General features: G+C 28.4%; 2 protein-coding genes across 2 annotated transcripts in view; one reads left to right on the forward strand and one right to left on the reverse strand.

The window, feature by feature from the left end:
• Positions 1-4,999: 4,999 nt before the first annotated feature.
• Positions 5,000-21,076, reverse strand: part of LOC100197924 (atypical kinase COQ8B, mitochondrial) — a 36,348-nt gene continuing 20,271 nt past the window's right edge. Inside the window, exons 5-13 of the mRNA XM_065805518.1 lie at positions 20,004-20,089; positions 13,338-13,478; positions 13,130-13,211; positions 12,620-12,713; positions 12,309-12,450; positions 8,238-8,345; positions 5,655-5,720; positions 5,483-5,569; positions 5,000-5,289 (exon numbers count right to left, since the gene is read on the reverse strand). Coding sequence (XP_065661590.1) covers positions 5,017-5,289; positions 5,483-5,569; positions 5,655-5,720; positions 8,238-8,345; positions 12,309-12,450; positions 12,620-12,713; positions 13,130-13,211; positions 13,338-13,478; positions 20,004-20,089 — 1,079 coding nt within the window. The 3' untranslated portion in view covers positions 5,000-5,016. The remainder of the gene's footprint in view (positions 5,290-5,482; positions 5,570-5,654; positions 5,721-8,237; positions 8,346-12,308; positions 12,451-12,619; positions 12,714-13,129; positions 13,212-13,337; positions 13,479-20,003; positions 20,090-21,076) is intronic.
• LOC136084747 (uncharacterized) lies at positions 15,218-17,951 on the forward strand. The gene is made up of 4 exons (XM_065805519.1): positions 15,218-15,268; positions 15,602-15,842; positions 16,520-17,525; positions 17,663-17,951. The coding sequence occupies exons 1-4, from the start codon at positions 15,252-15,254 to the stop codon at positions 17,920-17,922; spliced, it is 1,524 nt and encodes a 507-aa protein (XP_065661591.1). The 5' UTR covers positions 15,218-15,251; the 3' UTR covers positions 17,923-17,951.

The raw sequence follows: 21,076 nt of genomic DNA on the forward strand, positions 1-21,076 counted from the left end.
CCGTTTCTTATAAGAGCTTTTGCAACAGATAAAAATTGCGTTATTCTTTCATTTATATTCGTTTTTTGGAGTGTTGCCGTATTGCATTTATGTATGCATTTGCCGTATGCATTTATGTATGCAATGCCGTATGCATTTGCCGTATGCAATGCCGTATGCAATGCCGTATGCATTTATGTATACAATGCCGTATGCATTTATATTCGTTTTTTGGAGTGTTGCCGTCATATTTTTGTTCTTATTATCCCAAAGGAAACCAAGATGTTTTAAATTGCTTTGAAACTTAATAGGAGCGTCGTTAACATAAATCACGTTATTGATGATCGAGCTTACTCCAGATATTAAAAATTCAGTTTTTTCTGCATTTAGTTTGATAAAGTTGGATATGAGATACTTTTGGACGATGTTAATAAGATTTTGAAGACCAGATATAGTTGAACTTTGCAAAATTATATCATCCGCATACGCAATGACACCAGTGTATACCCCATTTATTGAAGTTCCTACTTTGGATTCTGAGACAATTTTCTCTAATATATATCAAGTTAAAACAACAAAATTATTTCCGCAAATGTTTGTTTTATATATACGAAATTTGTCATTTCTTAAATTAGGACTTTCTTAAAGCATAGGACTTTGTTAGGTCACACCACGGTATGTTTTTATTTAAAAAACTTAACAGTTAGATTGTTCTCCTAACCGCCTGAGCCGTTTTTAACAGTTTAATCTAAAAAATGGCATTCAAAATTAGACGATTATTAATTTTTATCAATGCATATCGAAACCCAAACGAAATTTTATCGGAATCATATCGAAACATATCGGATCATAGCAATTCATATCGAAACCCGTTATCGTAAAAAATATCGGTTAGTTTCGATATTTCCATAACGATACGTAGATGCTTATAAAATACATTAAAAAATAAATAACGCTATTGTTTTCAGCATAAATGAAAATACCAAGAAAAGTTATATTCAAAAAATCAAAAAATTTGAAGTTTTTTACCATAATACATTAAAGGGTACTTATTTATTTATATAAATCCTATGTATATTTTTTATTTTTGTTTTTAAATAAACTAAGTTAACTTTTATTTGCAGGCCGAAACTTATTGGTGTACCTTTGACTAAAGATTCGACTGGTAAAATTCAATGTGATGCGACTGTGAAACTTGTGCAAGATTTGTACATTTTGGATAAACATTGTTGGTATATGCTTTGATACAACAGCAAGCAACACAGGTAATAAAAAGGAGCAGCAACTTTAGTTGAAATTGAGTTAAAGAGACCTCTCCTATGACTAGCATGTTGCCATCATCATAATGAGCTATACATCAAACATGCATTTACCGCATCACGAGGAGATAGCAAGAGTCCAAATGAACCCATTTTTAAACGTTTCCAAGCCGAATTTTCAAAAATTGATATTGATTACTCAAACTTTAATTTTTTTTAATGGCCTACTGATATCAAATCAAAAATATTTAATCAAGCAAGTTTAGTACTGAAATGGGCTTACCAATGCCTCGAAGAAAAAATATTTCCGCTAGAAGATTATTTTGAGGTAATTGAATTAACTATTATCTTCCTTGGGGAAAACTATCAGTGGACAGAATATTCAAAACTCACAAACCAGGTGCAATTTACAATCTGAGATTTATGTCACATTCTATATAAATTTTAAAAATGGAACTCTTATCTGATAAATTTATTATGTCCAATGATGAGCAAACTATGATCCACCGTATGGCTAAGTTTATTAGTCTTTTTTATTCAATGCAATTTCTTCGCTCGAGGATTTCCATATATTGTCAGAATTTACCAGAACAATAATGGCAAAGAGACTTTTTTCTACCCCAAGACCAAAAACTTTTTTAATTTGGGAAACCAAAATTTCGGACTTAAATTCTTCAACCTTTATTTATTTTTTTAATTGGACCACGGTCTTGGCTTCTTTTTGATTTATTAGGACTAATAAACAACCAGGAATGGCTCCAAATGAATCCACAAGAGTGGAAGTTTATCGTAGAATTGTACATCTATAATAATCAATTAATAATGTTTATCAAAGGGGAAGTCGTTCTCGAGAGATTTTTATCCTAGGTATTCCATTTAAGGTAACTCTTTCCTAAATATCTCTTCTCTAAATAGTTCTCATGTCGAACTTAAACTAGACATTAACTTTATAATAATGATTAGTACAGCTAAATATATAACAATATTATATATATATACAAAAAAAAAAAAATTTTTTTTAACATTGAGAAACTTAAAACCATTTTAGTTGAAGCATCAATAAAAAATTTTTTCGTTGGATTTGAAAGTTTTTGTTCAAGGTAAAACCTTGTTTCTTTAAAATCTTGTTTAAAATATCACTCTTCATTCAATACTATGACGATTTTTTAGAAACCAAATTTTAAACTACTTTATTATTTTATATACATCAATTAATGAAATCACACGCATTTTTTATTTTATTTATTACACATTGAAAAAAGTCCCCATTTTTTTGAATGGCTTAAATTATCACAAATACTACTGCAGATTAAAAAGAGCCTTGACACCAAACAACACTAATAAATATTACCTTTCTTTTGTTACCTACTTTTTTTCCATTTTTATAAATAGCAATTTCTATTATTTCAAATGAATGATCCCAATTTATTTACTCGTTAAATTACCTAGATAATCAAAACCGGCAGATGTTATTAAAACTTTTTAAAAACTACGTCAACCATTTTTTTCATAACTTAAATTTTTTTTAGCTGTTTAATTTAGCTAACTTTTTTTTAATAAAAAAAAGCATTGACACAAGTGAAGTTTTTATCAATGGTGTAAAAATCTATAAAACATCAAATAATATGTTTGGATTTTTTTTCAAGAACTTAAAATTTTTTAAGTACAGCATGAAATTACGGGGCTAAAGAAAAACATTACATTGAAAATGGGCATGTGAAGCTCCTTAGCCATGGAGAAGAATAAATCAGATACAAACCCCCAGTTGAATTACGAGTAAGGATGGAAGAAACTCGTTTTGCTTAAAGGTTTTTTAAAAAAACGCGCCTTCAGGCGACTCTGATAGGCTTCATTAGGTCGGGTGAATAAAAAGCAATTGCTCGGAGTAAATTAAAGCCAAAATGCAAGCGCTCACGGCAAAAGTAATTGCTCAAAAATATGTGAATTAAGTTTTGCTTCTCCTCGTATGGAGTTGCCTATAAATAAGTCACGCGATTTTTGACATTTTTTGACCCCTCCCTTGAAACACATTGTAACATTTCATTGACCCCCCCCCAAAAAAAAAATTATGCATTAACTTTGTCCCCTCCCCCCCCCCCCCCTTAAAATAAAAAAAAATTTTTTAAACGATTTCAAATATAATAGTCTTAAATTTTTTTAGTTTCTTTGAGTTAATTAGTTAGTACTTTTCAGTCCGTTTGATTTTTTTTTCCATCCCAATAGTAAAATTATATAAATTAACAGCGCTATCTTTAACATGATCCCAATTTTAAATAGCTATTTTTTCGGATATGTACATGCAAAAATATTATTTTATAAATTTAATTTTCTCACCTCTAACAGTGGTAGCGTGGCCGACTGAATCCCGCTAAGGTTCGTCTCTCGGTGTCGGAAGTTTTTTTTTAGTTAGCGCACAAAGCTTGTTTTTTTTGTTGCTGCACATTTTTGTGCACCTACTGACTAAAGTTCTGCACTCGGACCATATAAAGTCAAAGTGCAGAACGTGTACTGCACATAGACTGTTACAGCCGTAACAGTCCGTTACGGACTTCCCTCAGTTGATGTAGCCGTAACAGTCTATGTGCAGTGCACATTCTGCGCTTTGATTTTATATGGTCCAGTCGTAACAGTCAGTTACCACTACTATTACAGCTGTAACAGTCCGTTAACAGGTTGTAACTACTCCATTAACGGAGTGTACCCATCGACTAAGTAAAATTTAGGCACAGTTGATTTTACAATCAACATGTAGATACATCAACTGAGGGTTGTGGTTTGGTCAGATATTCTTTTAATTCAAGGAAAGACTATCTAGATTTAAAACTGAATAAAAAATGTTGCGTCATAAAATCGGAGACCCCATCCCCTTTGCAACAAAACGTCACAAAATTGCCTCCCCTCCCTCTCAAAAAAAAAAAAAAAGACTGACGTAATTTATGGACAATTATTAAGTCATTGCTTTCGCTAAGGAGTAAATGTTTATGCCGCTACCAATAGAAGCCGTTTGATTTTACTTCTGTTTAAAAAATGGCTTTTTTACAAAATGTTTTTTATCTCGGTTCACACTGGAGAAAAATATATTGTATTAAAAAAGATTTAAAGAAAAAAGTTTTGTTTCGTTTTTAATGTTATAAACTGTATAAAACAGCAACAAAACAACATACAGCATTTTACAAGAATAATTTTATACGCTTTCAAAATAAAACGTGTTTTTACGTCAGTATGAACGGAGTATTAGCTATAGATTTTTAATTCACGCGCTTTTCTCATGTGACCGCAATCGCTCAACATTTTGAGCAACTGCTCACGAGTAAAGCCTTTTGCGCAAAAATGAGCAATCGCTCAAAACTTTTATATTCCTAAAGTTGAGCAATTACTCCAAAAATGCTGAGTAAAAGCATTTGTTTTTTTTATTTACTTGACCTATAATCTAATAATTTTAGAAACTTAAATTTAATATCAAAAAAGTTTAATTTGCAAAATGTTAAACTTTGTTTACAAAATAAAATATAAAACTAATCAATCTATATTTTATCAATATTGTGTATATATATATATATACATATATATATATATATATATATATATATATATATATATATATATATATATATATATATATATATATATATATATATATATGTATGTGTGTCAATGTGTGACAAGAATATTAAGTATATATAATAAACGTAACTTTTTTCTTGGTTAAACAAAAACAAAAAAAAATTCTAGCTATAAAGAAAAACATTGCTATAACAATATAAAAACAAACCGAAGTTTATTTAAAATTGTAAGAGTCATAAATATCTCGAAATATGTTATAACAATTGATTTTTGCATTTAGCTTTGTGCACAACAGAAAAGCGCCGGAAAGTTTTCGGTGAAGCGAGTAGCTTTCTTCTGGTGGTGAAGTAAGACGATGACGCAACATTGTTGGTATGAGCTCTTTTATTTTATAAGTAATATCTTGCTTAGAGAAATCAAATACTTCATCATTTGCAAATGGTTTTCCGAGCGCCATAACGGCCTCGACATTTGCACTTATTAGAGCCTAAAAAATGAAATGAAATTAAAAAAATTTATTGCAATCAGTTTTAGTTTAAAAGAGATTTGTTTACTTAATTAGGTTTACTTTTATTCAGATATAAAAGGTTATTTATATGTTTACTTATATTTAGATATGACCATGAAGGTATTATAACTATTTTTAAGTCTTTAATAAAATAAAGTTTAAGAAAAAAAACCTTCGATTCAAATCCTGTTTGAAAACCCAATTTCGTAAGAAGTGATTCAACAACACGAGTATCATAACGAGCGGCTCCATCAATAACCTGTTCAAAATTATAAAACCGTCATGAGAAAAAAAAAAAAAAAAAAAATACTCTAAAGAAAAAATAAATATTAAAAAAAAATTACTTTTATGTAAACGTCCACAAAGCTTTTATTATACGCACGAGATGCACCAAAGTCTAACAAACATAACTAAAAATAAAAAACTAAAAATAATGCAAAATAAAAAAAATAAGTGGATCTGGGATTTCCCAGAATTTAAATCAATCAATAAGATTTCCGAGTATATAAATTTTTTCAAATTTTGCACTTGCCTTCTGCAAGCCACATAATTGTCTAAACCTGTTAAAACTTTAAATAAATAAAAACTTTTTAAAAAGAATTTAATTTTTTTTTCTTTATTTCGTTAAGTGCTCCAATGAGTCTTATCGCATAACAACGCGGAATAGCATTTAACCAGGAATTTCACGCCTCCTTCCTTACCAATGATGCATATATGGCTAGAGCCAGCTTCGAACCACGAACCTCCAATTCTGAAGCCAGAACTCTAACCACTACATCACTGCTGCTGTAAAAGAGAATTCACTAAACCATAAGCAGGAAACATAAAGATAGAAAGGTTTGTGATCTTTCCTCTAAAAACATTACGGAGAAACAATAAAACATAAAACAGAAGAGATAATAAATAGAAAAATGAAACATTTCTGCATTGTATAGTTTCCTAATCAGCTTATTTGGGTAAATTATGTTAACATGGCCGCTGAAGCAAAATAAAAACTCTTTTTTCTTTAGAATATTTTTTTTCTCTTCTCTAAAAGATCAAAATTTAAAGTCATATATTTTGAGTGAAAATCATTTGCAATCAACAGTTATATCCAGACAGCCAGAAATGTAAGCTTTTAAATGTAGTTTATAAATGTTTTATTCCAATTAGGATAACTCATAGCAGTTACTGTTAGAATAAATATATCCTAGTAGAATCTCTAAATATTATTAAATATTTATTATTGAATATTTAATCTAAATATTTATTATTAAATATTTATTATTAAATATTTATTATTAAATATTTATTATTAAATATTCAATCTAAATATTTATTATTAAAATGAACTTTTATGTTTATTTTTATTATTATATCAAAATAACAAAATTTTTTTTTGGTACTCTTTTTTTATGCAAATTTTTTTTTTTAACTTCATACAAACAAAACTTTGCCCTTCATTGATGCCATAAAACCAACTTTATAATATACTCTAATATGTGTAGTAAAACATTATAGAAAGATTGACTGTTAAAATTTGCTACTCTAATTATCAGAATAGATGTAAAAATTATTGAATGTCATCAGATGTCTTTCTTCACATATTGAAAATATTTATTAGTTTTCTTACAAGTAAAGAAAATGGGACTTTAGGAATCCCCTTGAAGCTCTGCTAGGTAGTAGCAAACTGGTTAAAGTGATCAGAGCTCAATTTAGTTGCAAGAATTAAACTCTGACCATTCTAGGATGCATTGTTTGCACAATCGATTCTTGTTTGAAATTATTAACTTTATTTATCAAAAGAAATGTTTATTATAAAAGAAATTTTTTTAATTTGGTTTATTTGAAGAAATAAACCAAATTTAAAAAATTAGTTTTAAATATGTTTAGATTTAAAGAAAATGTATTACAGTTATTCCTGTTAAGTTGAACACAGGTTAACTCGAACTTTTGTTATCTCGAACTGTTTTCTATAGTCCCGTGAAAGCAAGAACAATTGTTTTATTTCACTTCAGTCTAACATTCATTAAGTCGCACCATTTTCCCTTGTCCCTTGGAGGTTTGAGTTAACAGGAATTTACTGTAAAAGTCATAAATAAGTTTTGTACAAAAATTTTCAGTTCCCTAAACCTTGAGGAAAAACAAGCTACAAAGAAACAAGTTATAAATATGACACAAAATAAAAGCGAAACATAAAATTTGTTACTTTGTTAATTACCACAAACACGATAATAAAAAAATATATATATGAAAAACAGATACCGAAATAAAAAGTTGGATAAAAAGATGGTTTATTTTGAAAAATCAATAAAAGAAAATTTCAATTAAAAAAAAAAGAGGAAAATTATTAATTATATGGAATAGTAGGCCTAAAGAGGTTTTAATCTGAAGTGAAATGAAATCCGCCATGGGCTTAGTTAGAAAAAGAACCTTAGGTGCTGACAAAGAAATTGGAACCCAATAGGTTTTTTTCTAAAGAATGTAAAAATAGACTACTATTAAGACTTCATAGTCTCAAGAAATGCTTCATTTATTCAATTTTATTCAAAAAATATTGACTTGCAAATTATTGATTTTTGGAACTAAAATGAAGACTGTCACACAAAATCTCTGGAATAAAAAAATAGATTTATGCTTTGTCTCTTTTATACCTGATCAAATTATGCAAACAAAGATAATATATTGCAGTAATTTTAAAGCATAAATTTATAATAAAAAGCATTTACAACACATTTTTGAAAATATTTCAATATTATTTAGTGACTTCTTAAGAAATTTTATTGTGTTACCATATGTATGACTGTGTGTCAGAAGTAAGAGTTAATGAAGAAAATCGAAAAAACTCAAATAATAAATCAATCTCATCGTAGCTTTCTTTTTAATTTACAAAATCACAAATTTATCTATGATGAAACTTAAAAAATAACAGTTTAAAAATGCCAAACCTGATCTGTCTCTTTATTGTAAAAAAAGTTGGACCAATTTGGATCAGTCTGCATATAATTAAATTCAAATAACTCACGCAAACAAAGTCTAAGAACCATTATTGATACCTAAAACAAATAAAAACTAGATTTACGGATAACTTTACAATACTGATATAATGGTATTCCAGTTTATGAAGGCAGTGCTGTACTCAGTGTTAGCTTGGAGGATAATGTTTATGCAAATTGTTATTCCCCTCCCCAAGTTCTACTGCCCCTTACCCAGTGCAGCTCACCATGAATGTGTGTGGATTTTAAAAAGCAGTGAATATATATTTTTAGGAGGTAATTCAATTCTTCTTTTTGTACAGTTTCAAAATCTATTGATGATTGATTCCCTCATTATCAAGTTTATTTAGATCAACAACACCAAATGTAAATAGTAAGTGGTAACTTATCTAAAGATAGCACAGATGCAAACTTTTTCTGCTCTGAATGTTGTTCTGCTCTCAAGTCTTTTAAGAATAATAATCTGTTTCTAAAAACCAAATTGTACTTATTGTTAATTCTATGACAATCTTTAATAATGGTTTTACATTATTAATTAACAATAATATCCTAATATAAATTAGTCAATGTCAAAAACTAAAAAAAGAGTCTGAAACATTTTTGGCAGAAGAAATTAATTGCACCTTTGAAGCCACAAAATTCATGATAATTTTTGATTTATTTCACTTACTTTGCACTGGTACCATCCTTACTATATAAGTCTTACTATATTGTCCATTACATACAATAAAATGATTAATATAGTCTTTTTCACAAATATTCTGTTTTTTTAATTCTGATAAATGTATTTCATCATCTGAGCTTGCATTATTATGCAGTAATATGATACCAATGGAATCAATGTTTTTTTGTTTGTTTTTTGGTTTTAATCTTCTTAATAACACTTTTTTGAGGTTGTTTTTTTGTTTCTTGCTCTTCGATTTTTTTTTTTTAATGGAGTATCTGTGATTATAGCTAGGGCCATTTTATGATCTTTAGATTTTAAATTCATTCTAGGTCCTGATTTTAAAAAAGACCTTACAATTTCAGAGCTAACGAGATTAAGATTTGAGTTTCCACGAGCATCTGTATGAGCAGTACTGAGTCCTGGTGTTAAGGGTCTCAAGGTTTGTGCTGGTTAGCTTTTTAAAGAATGTGTTAACATTTGTCTTGTTAAAACTTATTGCTTTGGACAGAGTAGTGTTTTCAGTCTTTCTGACCGACAAATCTTTGTGTCTTGTCATAAAGCCACGAAGCCATTTCACAGATGCTATTTTATCATACTTCCAAGTTCTACAAGAGATATTATTCAGGGTGGCCAGGTTTTTGATATCATTTTCCTTGACTATAATCAAATTTCCCTGACTTACTGATGTAAATTTAACAAATGTAGCAATAAAAAGGCAACAAATAAAACTCTCACAACAAACACAACAAAATATTAGAATTTCTCATAAAAATTTATGAGAAATTCTAATATTCTCATAAAATATGAAGTAAAAAAATAAATTTATTTTTAGTCTCAATTAAGCATTTGTTACTGGGTCCATCAAATTTCTCTGTCATTTCCATGACTTTTGCAAAATTAGTAAATTCCCGGACTTTTCCCTGACTTTTTAACATAGTTTAGAATTTCCCTGACTTTTCCAGGTTGCTGGCCACCCTGTTATTTGTCTCTGCATACTGAAAAGCTAGTTCCCTTGTTTATTTTTTTGTCAAACCGTGGCACATTTTAGATGTAGTTTTAAGATACAAAACTATAAAAACTTCTTGAGGTCTAGAAAAAATGTGCTTGTTACCTATCTTGGACAATGCACGTACTTATCCTTAATATTCTTAACCTTTTTAATCACTTTTGCTAAATAGGTTCTTGATATTCCAAACAATAGTGCTGTTTTATTGATGGACTGGTTGCCAGCATTCACTTTCCTTATAGCCTTTTCTATTGCTAAAGTTGTGGGGCTTTTTAGTAGTTGATACTTACGAAGACATGTTTTTTTCTTAAAGATAAAAAAAATATGAAATGAAAATGAGAAAAACTGAAATATTAACATACACTAGTCAAATGTTGTTGTTTAGCTTGAAAATTTGATTACTTTAAAAAATTTAATTGCATGATATGAAGGACTAATAAGCAGGCTGTTATACCAAGAGAACAAATTGTTTGGTTTACATCCTGACAATAAATGATCTCTATGATTATAAGGCATTTCACATATATTAACTATGATAGTGATGAGTGAATATAATAATACAAAATAAGTTTTGAAAAAATATGATGAAGTTTGAAACAAAAATGAATTATTTATAATTATTTAAGCTTTATTAAAAACATTGATTTTTTAATATTTGAATATTTTTTTGAAAAAATTAAATAATTTTCTTATTGTTTAAGAAAGTTAATAAACAGTATAGAGGAAAAATTTGCCTCAATTTCCTAAAAAGTTGTCTTGTCAGGATGAACACCAAACAATTCATTCTCTCTTCATAGATCAGACTATTTATTAGTCCTTAATATCATGCAATTAAAACTTTTGAATTGATCAAATTATCAACCTAAACCTACTACATTTGACTAGTGCGTAGAACCTATGATATCGATGTATTCAAATAATCAGTAATCATGCAATAAAAGAGCCAGTTCTTTCATAGCAAAGACAGTTTGCTCTTTTAAAATATAGTACGGTTAAATATATAACCTTAAACTAAACACATTTTACCAAAACGGTAATCCAATATTATATGGGGAAAAAAAAGGCAAATATATATATAACAATACAGCACATATCTTTTATCAAATAATAAAATAGACTTTATCTTAAAAATAAATAAGTAAACACAAAAAAACTTTTTATCTTAAAAATTTTCAGGGCACCTATACGATGCTATTAATTTTAGTAGAACTGTAAATTTTTGTGGGTGACAGATATCCAGTGTTGCCATACAAAGAGTAAAACATAATTATGATCAGATGCCAGTAAGTTAGAGATCTCACCAGCTCTTTTAAAGCCTGGCTCCTTCACACACACTTTCCCTTACATAAAACTACAATCAAAAAATCCTTGCTCAACATTAGCAACATGTGATCAATAACGATAGTTTAAAAGCTTTATTGAAGAAAAATGATTTCAATTTATGAAAAGCTTATCATAAACTTCAGTTAAAGAAACCATACATTCTTTTTTCTGTGTACCAATGTTGTTGTTCTACAACTTACCAGATCTAACTTCACTGGGTACAACTTATTTCTTTTCTCTGTTGTAATTCCATTGCTTTTTTAAATTCTTAAAAAAAAAACGTAGTACTTTTTGATAGAATTCAACTAAAGCTGCAGCCGATTTTGTTTTGCCCTTAAAAAATGATGGATGTGTAAAACTTGTTAAAAATTACTTACCTTCCTTTATCTCTGATGTTAACAGTCCATATTTACACTAAATATTATAACTGTTGTTGTAACTAACTTTATAGTTACATTCGTAATTTTAAATTAAATTTGTAATTAACTATATAAGTTATAATTACACTCATAATTATAAAGTTAATTTTCAACTTACTTTATAATTTATAATTGTACTCATAATTATAAAATTACTTTCAACAACAACCATTTTAATACATTAATAAATAAAAGAAAACAATTATTTACTATTTTCCTTTATTTCTAATGTTAAATTTTAATTCTAAATTTTAATTCTAATTGTTAATCCTATCTTAATTCTAAATGTTAAATTTCAAAACTATATATATTTTCCTTTATTTCTAAATGTTAAATTTTAAGATTTATGTTCAAGGGAATTTTTATTTTGGGCCCTAATACCGGTCAAATGGTATGGGATTATGTCTGGGTGCAGTACTGGACATTATACAGTATTATACAGCACATTTTTTAAAAATACCTGTATAATACTGGTTTTAAAAAAAATAAATACTGTATTTTGTAACTAGCATTTTTGCAATTCCAATTGAGAATATATTAAATATGATAAATAGAAATAAAAAAGATAAATAAAAGTAATTCAATAAAATATTTAATTCTACAAACACCCTATTTCTTGTATTTTGATCCATAAAAGCAACTTCATCAAGTGGCACTCCTTGAAGAAGTTCAGTAGTGAGAATTCTCTTTGTTGACAGATGAGGAAAACAATCAGCAATAAAATAGTCATCATCACCATCTAACAGTTCTCTGAAAGTTGATAAATTTATAATATAAATGAAAGGATTTAGATTATCATTAACTATAAATTTATTGTCAATATTGATTATTTCAGTTTAGTTCAGGCATAAAGACATAATGTATATAGAATGCATAATATATTAAAAACATTTATTAAAAAGTAACCATTTAATAATACTTGAATTTTGCAGATGACTGAGCTTCCCGCTTATAATCCACTTCCCAAGAAAGTTCTCTTCTAGCAACATCGGCTGCTTGCTCCAAAAACAAACCTGTAAAAAATTAGTGAAGAACTAGAATATGACAATAGAAGAAAAATAGGATGCAAGTGATTACAATTTGAAAATCTTTTAAAAGAAAATTGAAGAAAAATAGGATGCAAGTGATTACAATTTGAAAATCTTTTAAAAGAAAATTGAAGAAAAATAGGATGCAAGTGATTACAATTTGAAAATCTTTTAAAAGAAAATCGTCAAATAATAAATTGAACATAAATATATAATATATAACAAAGTAAAATATATAGTAATATGTAATATATAACATGTATATAAAATCATAAATATTTAATATATAAAAATATAAAATATATAGGAATATATAATATAGAACATGCATGTAAAAGTATAAATAAGGTCTACACCTTATTTATTTAAGTCCTGCTTAAATTTGAAAATTATTTAAATACCTTCAGGAAGTATTTTAGAGAAATTTAATATGGAAAGAAGTGTGTCTATATCACTGTCAATACTTTCAGCAACACCAGGATACTAAAGTAATAAATAAATGGTTACTTATAACTAGAAATGACAAAAACATGGCCTAAAGTGGCAGTGAGACAATAAAATAGATTACAATAATTTAATAGACAATAACAATGACACTTTCAAAATTACCTGAATTTTAACAGCAACTGGTATATTGTTGAGAGTAACTGCTTGATGAACTTGACCAATAGATGCAGCAGCAAACGGCATCATATTAAACTCTTTAAATAAACTTTTCCAATCATTTCCTAGCTCTGAAGACAACAATCGCTATTGATAAAAAAAAGCATATAATAAAAAAATTGCGCAATTGTATACATTGTATAATATAAAAAAGTACAATATAAAAATGTATATATTGTACATACACACACACATATATATATATATATGTGTGTGTATATATATATATAAATATATATATATATATATATATAAACATATATATATATATATATATAATATATATATATATATATATATATATATATATATATATATATATATATATATATATATATATATATATATATATATATATATATATATATATAAATTGTTGCATATGGGAGTGCGTTAAGGTAAAAAATGATTCTTTTGCCAACAAATATGTCACTTTTAACTACTTTTGACTTTCATCCAACATTTCCGTGTTGTCAGTTAAAACCATTAATTTAATTACAAAATAATTGTCTTTTATGAAAACCACAAAAACGCAAATTTAATTGACCAGAATGTCTTTAAAAACATTCTGAATATTTTTAATAATATAAACAATGTTTTTATTTTTATTTTTTTTTTATAAAATGTTTTTATTTTTATTTTTTTTACTGTCAATCATGCGCAGAGTTTTGCTACATTGACTATCTTATAGCCTGACTTGCAATGGAGTGCTGCTACATATACTGACAAATAGGCTGATTCGCAATGGAGTGCTGCTACATCGACTGAGAATTTGGTTGGGGCAGGCAGTCTATCAAGTAATAAAAAAAAAATTCCGATCTTGCATTTTAATTTTTTTTGTGTCAACAAAAAACGGAAAAACTTTCTGACAACCAGTTAGGAGTATATATAACTCCTAATAAGGACTGAAGTTCCCGAAAAATGGTTCTTCGGTATTTTTCGGGGAATCGAAAGGAATCGAAGGTTTCGGTTCTTTATCAGAATAGTAATCGAAAAGAACCGAAGTTATCGGTTCCTTATAAAAAAAGGAATCGCAAAGAACCGAAGTTATCGGTTCCTTATCAAAATAGGAATCGAAAAGAACCGAAGTTATCGGTTCTTTTTCAGAATAGGAATCGAAAAGAACCGTAAATTGATTACTCACCTTTTTTTTAATAATATACTTCCGTTATAATCAATATTTTCAATTCTTTTCAATATTTTCAATTATTTCGGTAATTTCGATTCTTTGTAATAAAAACGGTAAATTTCAATTACTAATTAAAAAATCGTTTTTATTGTAAAGAATCGTTTTTATTACAAATACGTTTTAATAATGGCGTGCGAAATTAAATTCAAATTCATTCAAATTTAATTTACTTCCCCTAAGGGATTAATTAAAAAATCGTTTTTATTGTAAAGAATCGTTTTAATTACGAATACGTTTTAATAATGGCGTGCGAAATTAAATTCAAATTCATTCAAATTTAATTTACTTCCCCTAAGGGATTAATTAAAAAATCGTTTTTATTGTAAAGAATCGTTTTTATTACGAATACGTTTTAATAATAGCGTGCGAAATTAAATTCAAATTCATTCAAATTTAATTTCCCTCCCCTAAGGGATTCCCCTTTACCAGTATAAATAGTGGGGTTTTGTGAAAATCTAATCAGTTACAATTTATTGTTTCACAAACAACTCTTACAAACAACAACAACATTACAATTTACAACAATGTCTCAAGTTAATAATGCAATTTGGAATTACTTTACCAAACTACCAGAAGTGACAGTGAATTCTGTCACCAAAAAGAAAACTTATAAATCAAGTTGTAATCAATGTTAAGCAGTGTTAACTTGCTGCCGTGGAAGTACATCAGGAATGAGTAAACATTTAGGGTAAGTAATGTTTTTTCAATTTTTTCGGTAATTTCGATTCTTTTTAATATTTTCAGAACTTGTGCAATTTAAGTTAATATTAAGTAAAGATTTACTTTATAAAAAAATAAAAAAATAACAATAGTTCTGAATAATTAAATAAACATAAGCACTGATTATTATTTATTATACAGTAACAGCTAACAGTAATACTGTTTGTTACATTTAATTTAATATAGCGCCATCTATAGGAGTTATTTCAATTTTTTTCGATTCTTTTCAATATTTTCAATTATTTCGGTAATTTCGATTCCTATCCCTATAATTATTTGATTTAAATCTTTTTTTATACAGATCTCAGCATCCCATTCAAGCCAAAGCTTATCTTAAGGCAAAGAATGACAAGGTAGTGCAACTGGCTGCTGACAGGGAGGAAGTTGAAAAGGAGCTTGATAGATCTTCAAGTTTGAGAGGTTTCTTTCCAGCAACAACCACTAGTAAAAAAAGGGTGGATAACCTTAGTAAAAAGTCTCCACCATTCAGTCAGCAAGGTGGTCATGAAAAACTTCAAGTAACTCTGGATGAGTATGTTAAGGTGAGAAAAATATTGTAATTTTTTAGTAGCTTAAATAATTGTTTTTATAACATTTTACCGTTTTTATTTGTAAATATTCGAATCAAAATCAAGCCCAAATTGGTAAATTGAGAAAAAATATTTCTTCAAAAGAAACTCGGATCTTTTGGGTGCTGTTTAGGCCATGCAGAAAATTTTTTTTTTCTCAATTTACCAATTCGGGCTTGATTTTGCTGAAACTAATGTTAGAAATCTATTTTTATATTCAATTAGAAACTTTTGAGCTGTTTTCCAAATTTATAATATACTTTAAAGTTTAATAACTCTGTAAATTAATAAAAAGTTAAATTTCCACACTAGACAACAATTTAATGATTCAAAATTAATGTCCTTTTTGCTCTAAACTCATTATTAACAAAGTTATTGAGGTTTAAAGTTTTTGATTTGACCTGTCACCTAACACGTGCATGTAGATTTAGTAAACACGTGTTTTTCAAACGTTTCAAAACTTTAAAGGCTTTTAACTTTAAACTTCTTTGTTTTAATAGATAGAGTGATTAGCACTGTCTCTAGAAACTGCAACAACTTACCCATATATATTAGGTTGTCAGGTCTTGTTTAACGTAATTTCGATTCCTTGCGGTAATTTCGATAATTTCGATTCCTTTCGATATTTTACGTTTTTTTTATTATTTCAGATAACTAAATGGGATTCACAAAGCAGCTGTCAGCTTGATTTTGATACAGTTCTCACTCTGGCCTGCATCATGTCAAATCTTCCTTTCAATATTGTGGAAACTCCAGGAATGAAGTTGCTCTTGAATTATTTGGCACCAAAAGCAATCATAAAAACACCAAAAACACTTGCTACAACAAAGCTTGACATGATTCATCATAATGTTGAAAAGGCAATAACCAATCAACTTGAGGAAGAAGTACCAGAATGTGAAAGTGTAGCTTTTACATCAGATGGTTGGACTGCAAAAAATGGTGATCTTTTTGAATCTCTCACACTCCATTACATCAACAGTGATTTTGAGTTGAAAAAGTACAGTTTGAACTGCCAGGCTCATTTAAATAGGAAAACAGGTCCTTTACTTGCCAAAGGATTAGACACTATGATTTCAAAATATGAAGTCTTGGCAAGGCCTGACCTAAAAATAACATGTGTGACTGATGGTGCAGCTAACATGAAGGCAGCTGTCAGTTTATCAACTTTATTAGACAAGCAATTGGTGTGTGTTGATCACATGTTGAACAATTGTTTGAAAGACACATTAGAAAATGGTGAGGTTAAGGTAATTGTTGATAAGTGCAAGAGACTTGCTCAAAGGACACATCAAAGCACTAAGGATTGGTATGAAATCAAACAAGAATATGAATCTCTAGGGTGCAATCCAATCAAGCTAATCCAACCAGTGCAAACAAGATGGAATTCAAATGCAATGCTGTTCAAGTCAGTGTTAAGAAATGAGCAAGGTTTGAAGTCTGTCAGAGATAACAGCCTGAATGCAAACTTGACAATACTTATACCAAGTGATGAAGATTTTCAAGTAATTGCAGAACTTCATCCTTTCTTGGCAAAATGTCAAGAATACTCAGAGATTTGGTCCTCAGATAAAACACCTACAGTTCACAAGATCCAGCAACACCTCTTTTCATTGATTACTATGTGCCATAGGACAGTTACACAAAATACTTCAGGTAAAAAATATTTTTTTGTGATTCTTTCGATTCTTACTAATAATTTCGATAATTATCAACAAATTTCGATTCTTTCGAATAATTATCAACAAATTATGCAATTTTGATTATTTATATATCTTTTTTTTCTTTTCCAGGTTCAAGAATTGCTAAAGATGCAATGACCAGGTTTATAGAATACTTGGAAACTAGGATTCCAGATAAAGGCACTGAAGTTAATGACTTTAATCTTGCAAGTGTGTTTGATCCATTTTATAGAGGTTATTCTATCACATTAATCAAGGGCAACAAAGATCATTTAGATGGAATAATAGACCAACTGGTAGACAATCATCCAACTACCAGAGAATACAATGAGGCTTATGAGGCTTCATTACCTTCTGCACAGCCAAACTAAGATGAAGATATGGATGATTTTGAGAGAATGGCCATGGAAAATGATGGAAATGATGCACCAACTTTGGCAGGACCATCAGAGCCTCCTCTAAAGGTAGATATTCATTTTTATTAATAATAATTTCGATTCTTATAAATATTTCCGATACTTATAAATATTTTTTCGATTCTTTGCGGTAAATTCAAATTCAATTTTTTTTTTTAAATGGAATTTAGGAGGTACTTGTCTATGCAAAAGCCAGCTAAGGATGTGAAGGTTTTGGAATGGTGGAAGGTCAATCAAAAGGAACTGCTATTACTAGCTGCTATGGCAAGGAAGTACTTGTGTCCACCAGTGACTTCATGCTCTTCAGAAAGGCTATTTTCATTAGGAGGAAATATTATTAGTGATAAAAGACACAATATGAAGCCAGAGACCCTTCAAAAAATAATGTTCATAAAAGAAAACTTTCCACTAGTCAAATCAAAAATAAGGTCCTGGGACAAAAAATGCCCTGGTGAACCAGGCTATCAGTCTCCACCTCTACCATCCACCTCTCAAGATCAACCTCTACCATCCACCTCTCAAGATCAACCTCTACCATCAACTTTACAGACTCAACCTCTGCCATCACTTTCTCAGACTCAACCTCAACCATCTCCATCTACACCAACCCAATCAACCAAACAGACAAAAATGAAAAGTTTTTTGAAACCAAATGAATCACAGTCTCAAAGTCTACTACAAAGAGCTAAAAAAAGGAAACTTGTACTTGAATCACCAATGAAAAAATCACCAATGAAAAAAAACCCTATATATGATGCATCTAAAGATTTATTTAATACTGAAGCTAGTGATAGTTCTACTAGCGTAGCTTATAGCAGTGCTAGTAGTAGTCGCAAGGGCAGCAAGGACAGTGTCACTGATCTCACTGATAGTGATTTAGAATAACTGTATTTTTCAACTGTATTTCAACTGTATTTTTGAAAATAAAAATTAAAAAAATTCAAGTTTTTCAATTCTTAGTAACAATTTCGATTCTTTGTAGCATTTTCGATTTTTTGCAATATTTCCCGCTAAGAACTGAAATTGGAACCAAAATTTACGGTAATTTCGATTATTGCTTAAAATTAGGAATCGAAAAGAACCGAAGTTATTGGTTCTTTATCAGAATCGGAATCGAAATTTACCGTAATTTCGATTCTTTCTTAAAATAAGGAATCGAAATTTACCGAAATTTCGAATCTTGCCTAAAATAAGGAATCGAAAAGAACCGAAGTTATCGGTTCCTTATCGAATTAGGAACCGAAATTTACCGAAGGAACCGTTTTTCGGTAATTCCAGTCTCTAACTCCTAACTGGTTGTCAGAAAGTTTTGTTGACAAAAAGTAAAAGTTTAAATGCAAGACCGGAATTTTTTTTTTTTTACTTGATAGACTGCCTGCCCCAACCAAACCCTCAGGCGATGTAGCAGCACTCCCTTGCAGGTCAGGCTATAAGATAGTCGATGTAGCAACACTCCATGCATGATTTACAGTAAAAAAAATAAAAATAAAAACATTTTATTAAAAAAAATAAAAATAAAAACATTGTTTATATTATTAAAAACATTCAGAGTGTTTTAAAAGACATTCTGTTCAATTAAATTTGTGTTTTTGCGGTTTAAAAAAAAAATTAATTTGTAATTAAATTAATGGTTTTTACTTTCTGACAACACGCAAATGTTGGACGAAAGTCAAAAGTAATTAAAAGTGACGTATTTGTTGGCATAAGAATCATTTTTTTTCCTTCTGTACTCCCTAATGCAACAATCTATATATATATATATATATATATATATATATATATATATATATATATATATATATATATATATATATATATATATATATATATATATATATCAGACTAATTGCGCTAAAATTTTTCATTTTCTTCATGAGTATGAAAATTTGTATAGATTATACAGTAAAACCTCAAGAAAACAGCATAAAAGTTTTTGTAAAAACTCTTACTAGTCAATGGAAAACTTTATTTTAGTTAATGCAATATTAATGCGTTTAAAAAAATCTAAACAGATTTGTTACATAATTAATACTTACTTCTGTTTGCCATTGAGGCATAAAGTCAGCATTGGCCCGAACCCTATCAAACAATTGTTGTACCTCTTTTGGAATAAAATTGTTGTCTAAATGCAAAAAAAACATTGTCTCATGTAATTAATTCAAAATTCTTTTAAGTTTTTTTATTAATATATTTATTAAAATTTACTTCAAAGAAAATCATAAATACATTTGATGTCTGGTAACTTGTCATTGGGATCTATTTAGTAACAGTTTTATTACAACATTGTTTTATATCTGATAATGGTTTATTCTATTTAGATCAAAATATAACAAAGAAATAAAGAAAATAGTACACTGCTGTTATTTGATGATCAATGATGATTATATAATGAATTAAATGACAAAAATTTTAACCAAGCTATTTAGGTTTTACTATCATTTAACAAAAAGTTTGATTTATCTAAAGAAATTTGCAAAAAGAGAATAAAAAATGGTTCAACTAAAACTTGAGTTAACCAAGGAACTGCTTAAACAAAGAAGTTTATTATTAATAATTAATTAAACAATATCAAGTGACTAAAAAAGTTCGGTTAAGAAAATAAGAAGTTTAAGTTAATAGGTCTCAACTTACTGGTATTTAACTGTATATGGCATAATGGTGTAGTGGCAGAGGGTACTCTTTGTAAGGGAGAAGTATAAAGAGAGAAATATAAAGAAGTAGAGAGTTTAATCTCCACCACTACATCTATTGTAGTATCCATATATATATATATATATATATATATATATATATATATATATATATATATATATATATATATATATATATATATATATATATATATATATATATTAGGGATATGACTTTTTTGCAACCTACTAGGCCTGTATCGTAATTCAATGAACTTTTATGTAAAAAGAACGAATAGATGTTTCATTTTGACATATTTTGAAAAAAGGTCACCCCAAAACCAAAAAATCGAATTTTCAATAGGTACACTTTTGTACAGTAAATTGAATATTAAAGGCTGAAGATGTTGTAAGAGTCATACTCCTGTTGTTATTTTATTTATTTATGCAACATGTACTGTGATATAACAAAAAACATT

The sequence above is a fragment of the Hydra vulgaris genome, chromosome 09 (genome assembly GCF_038396675.1).
Source record: "Hydra vulgaris chromosome 09, alternate assembly HydraT2T_AEP".
Taxonomy (NCBI): domain Eukaryota; kingdom Metazoa; phylum Cnidaria; class Hydrozoa; order Anthoathecata; family Hydridae; genus Hydra; species Hydra vulgaris.

What these genes read in the sequence shown, in the direction of transcription:
- LOC136084747 (XM_065805519.1), top strand. An exon ending in CTCTGGATGAGTATGTTAAG is followed by an intron (nt 15,843 to 16,519) that starts GTGAGAAAAATA and finishes TTATTATTTCAG; the next exon opens with ATAACTAAATGGGATTCACA. An exon ending in AGTTACACAAAATACTTCAG is followed by an intron (nt 17,526 to 17,662) that starts GTAAAAAATATT and finishes TTTCTTTTCCAG; the next exon opens with GTTCAAGAATTGCTAAAGAT.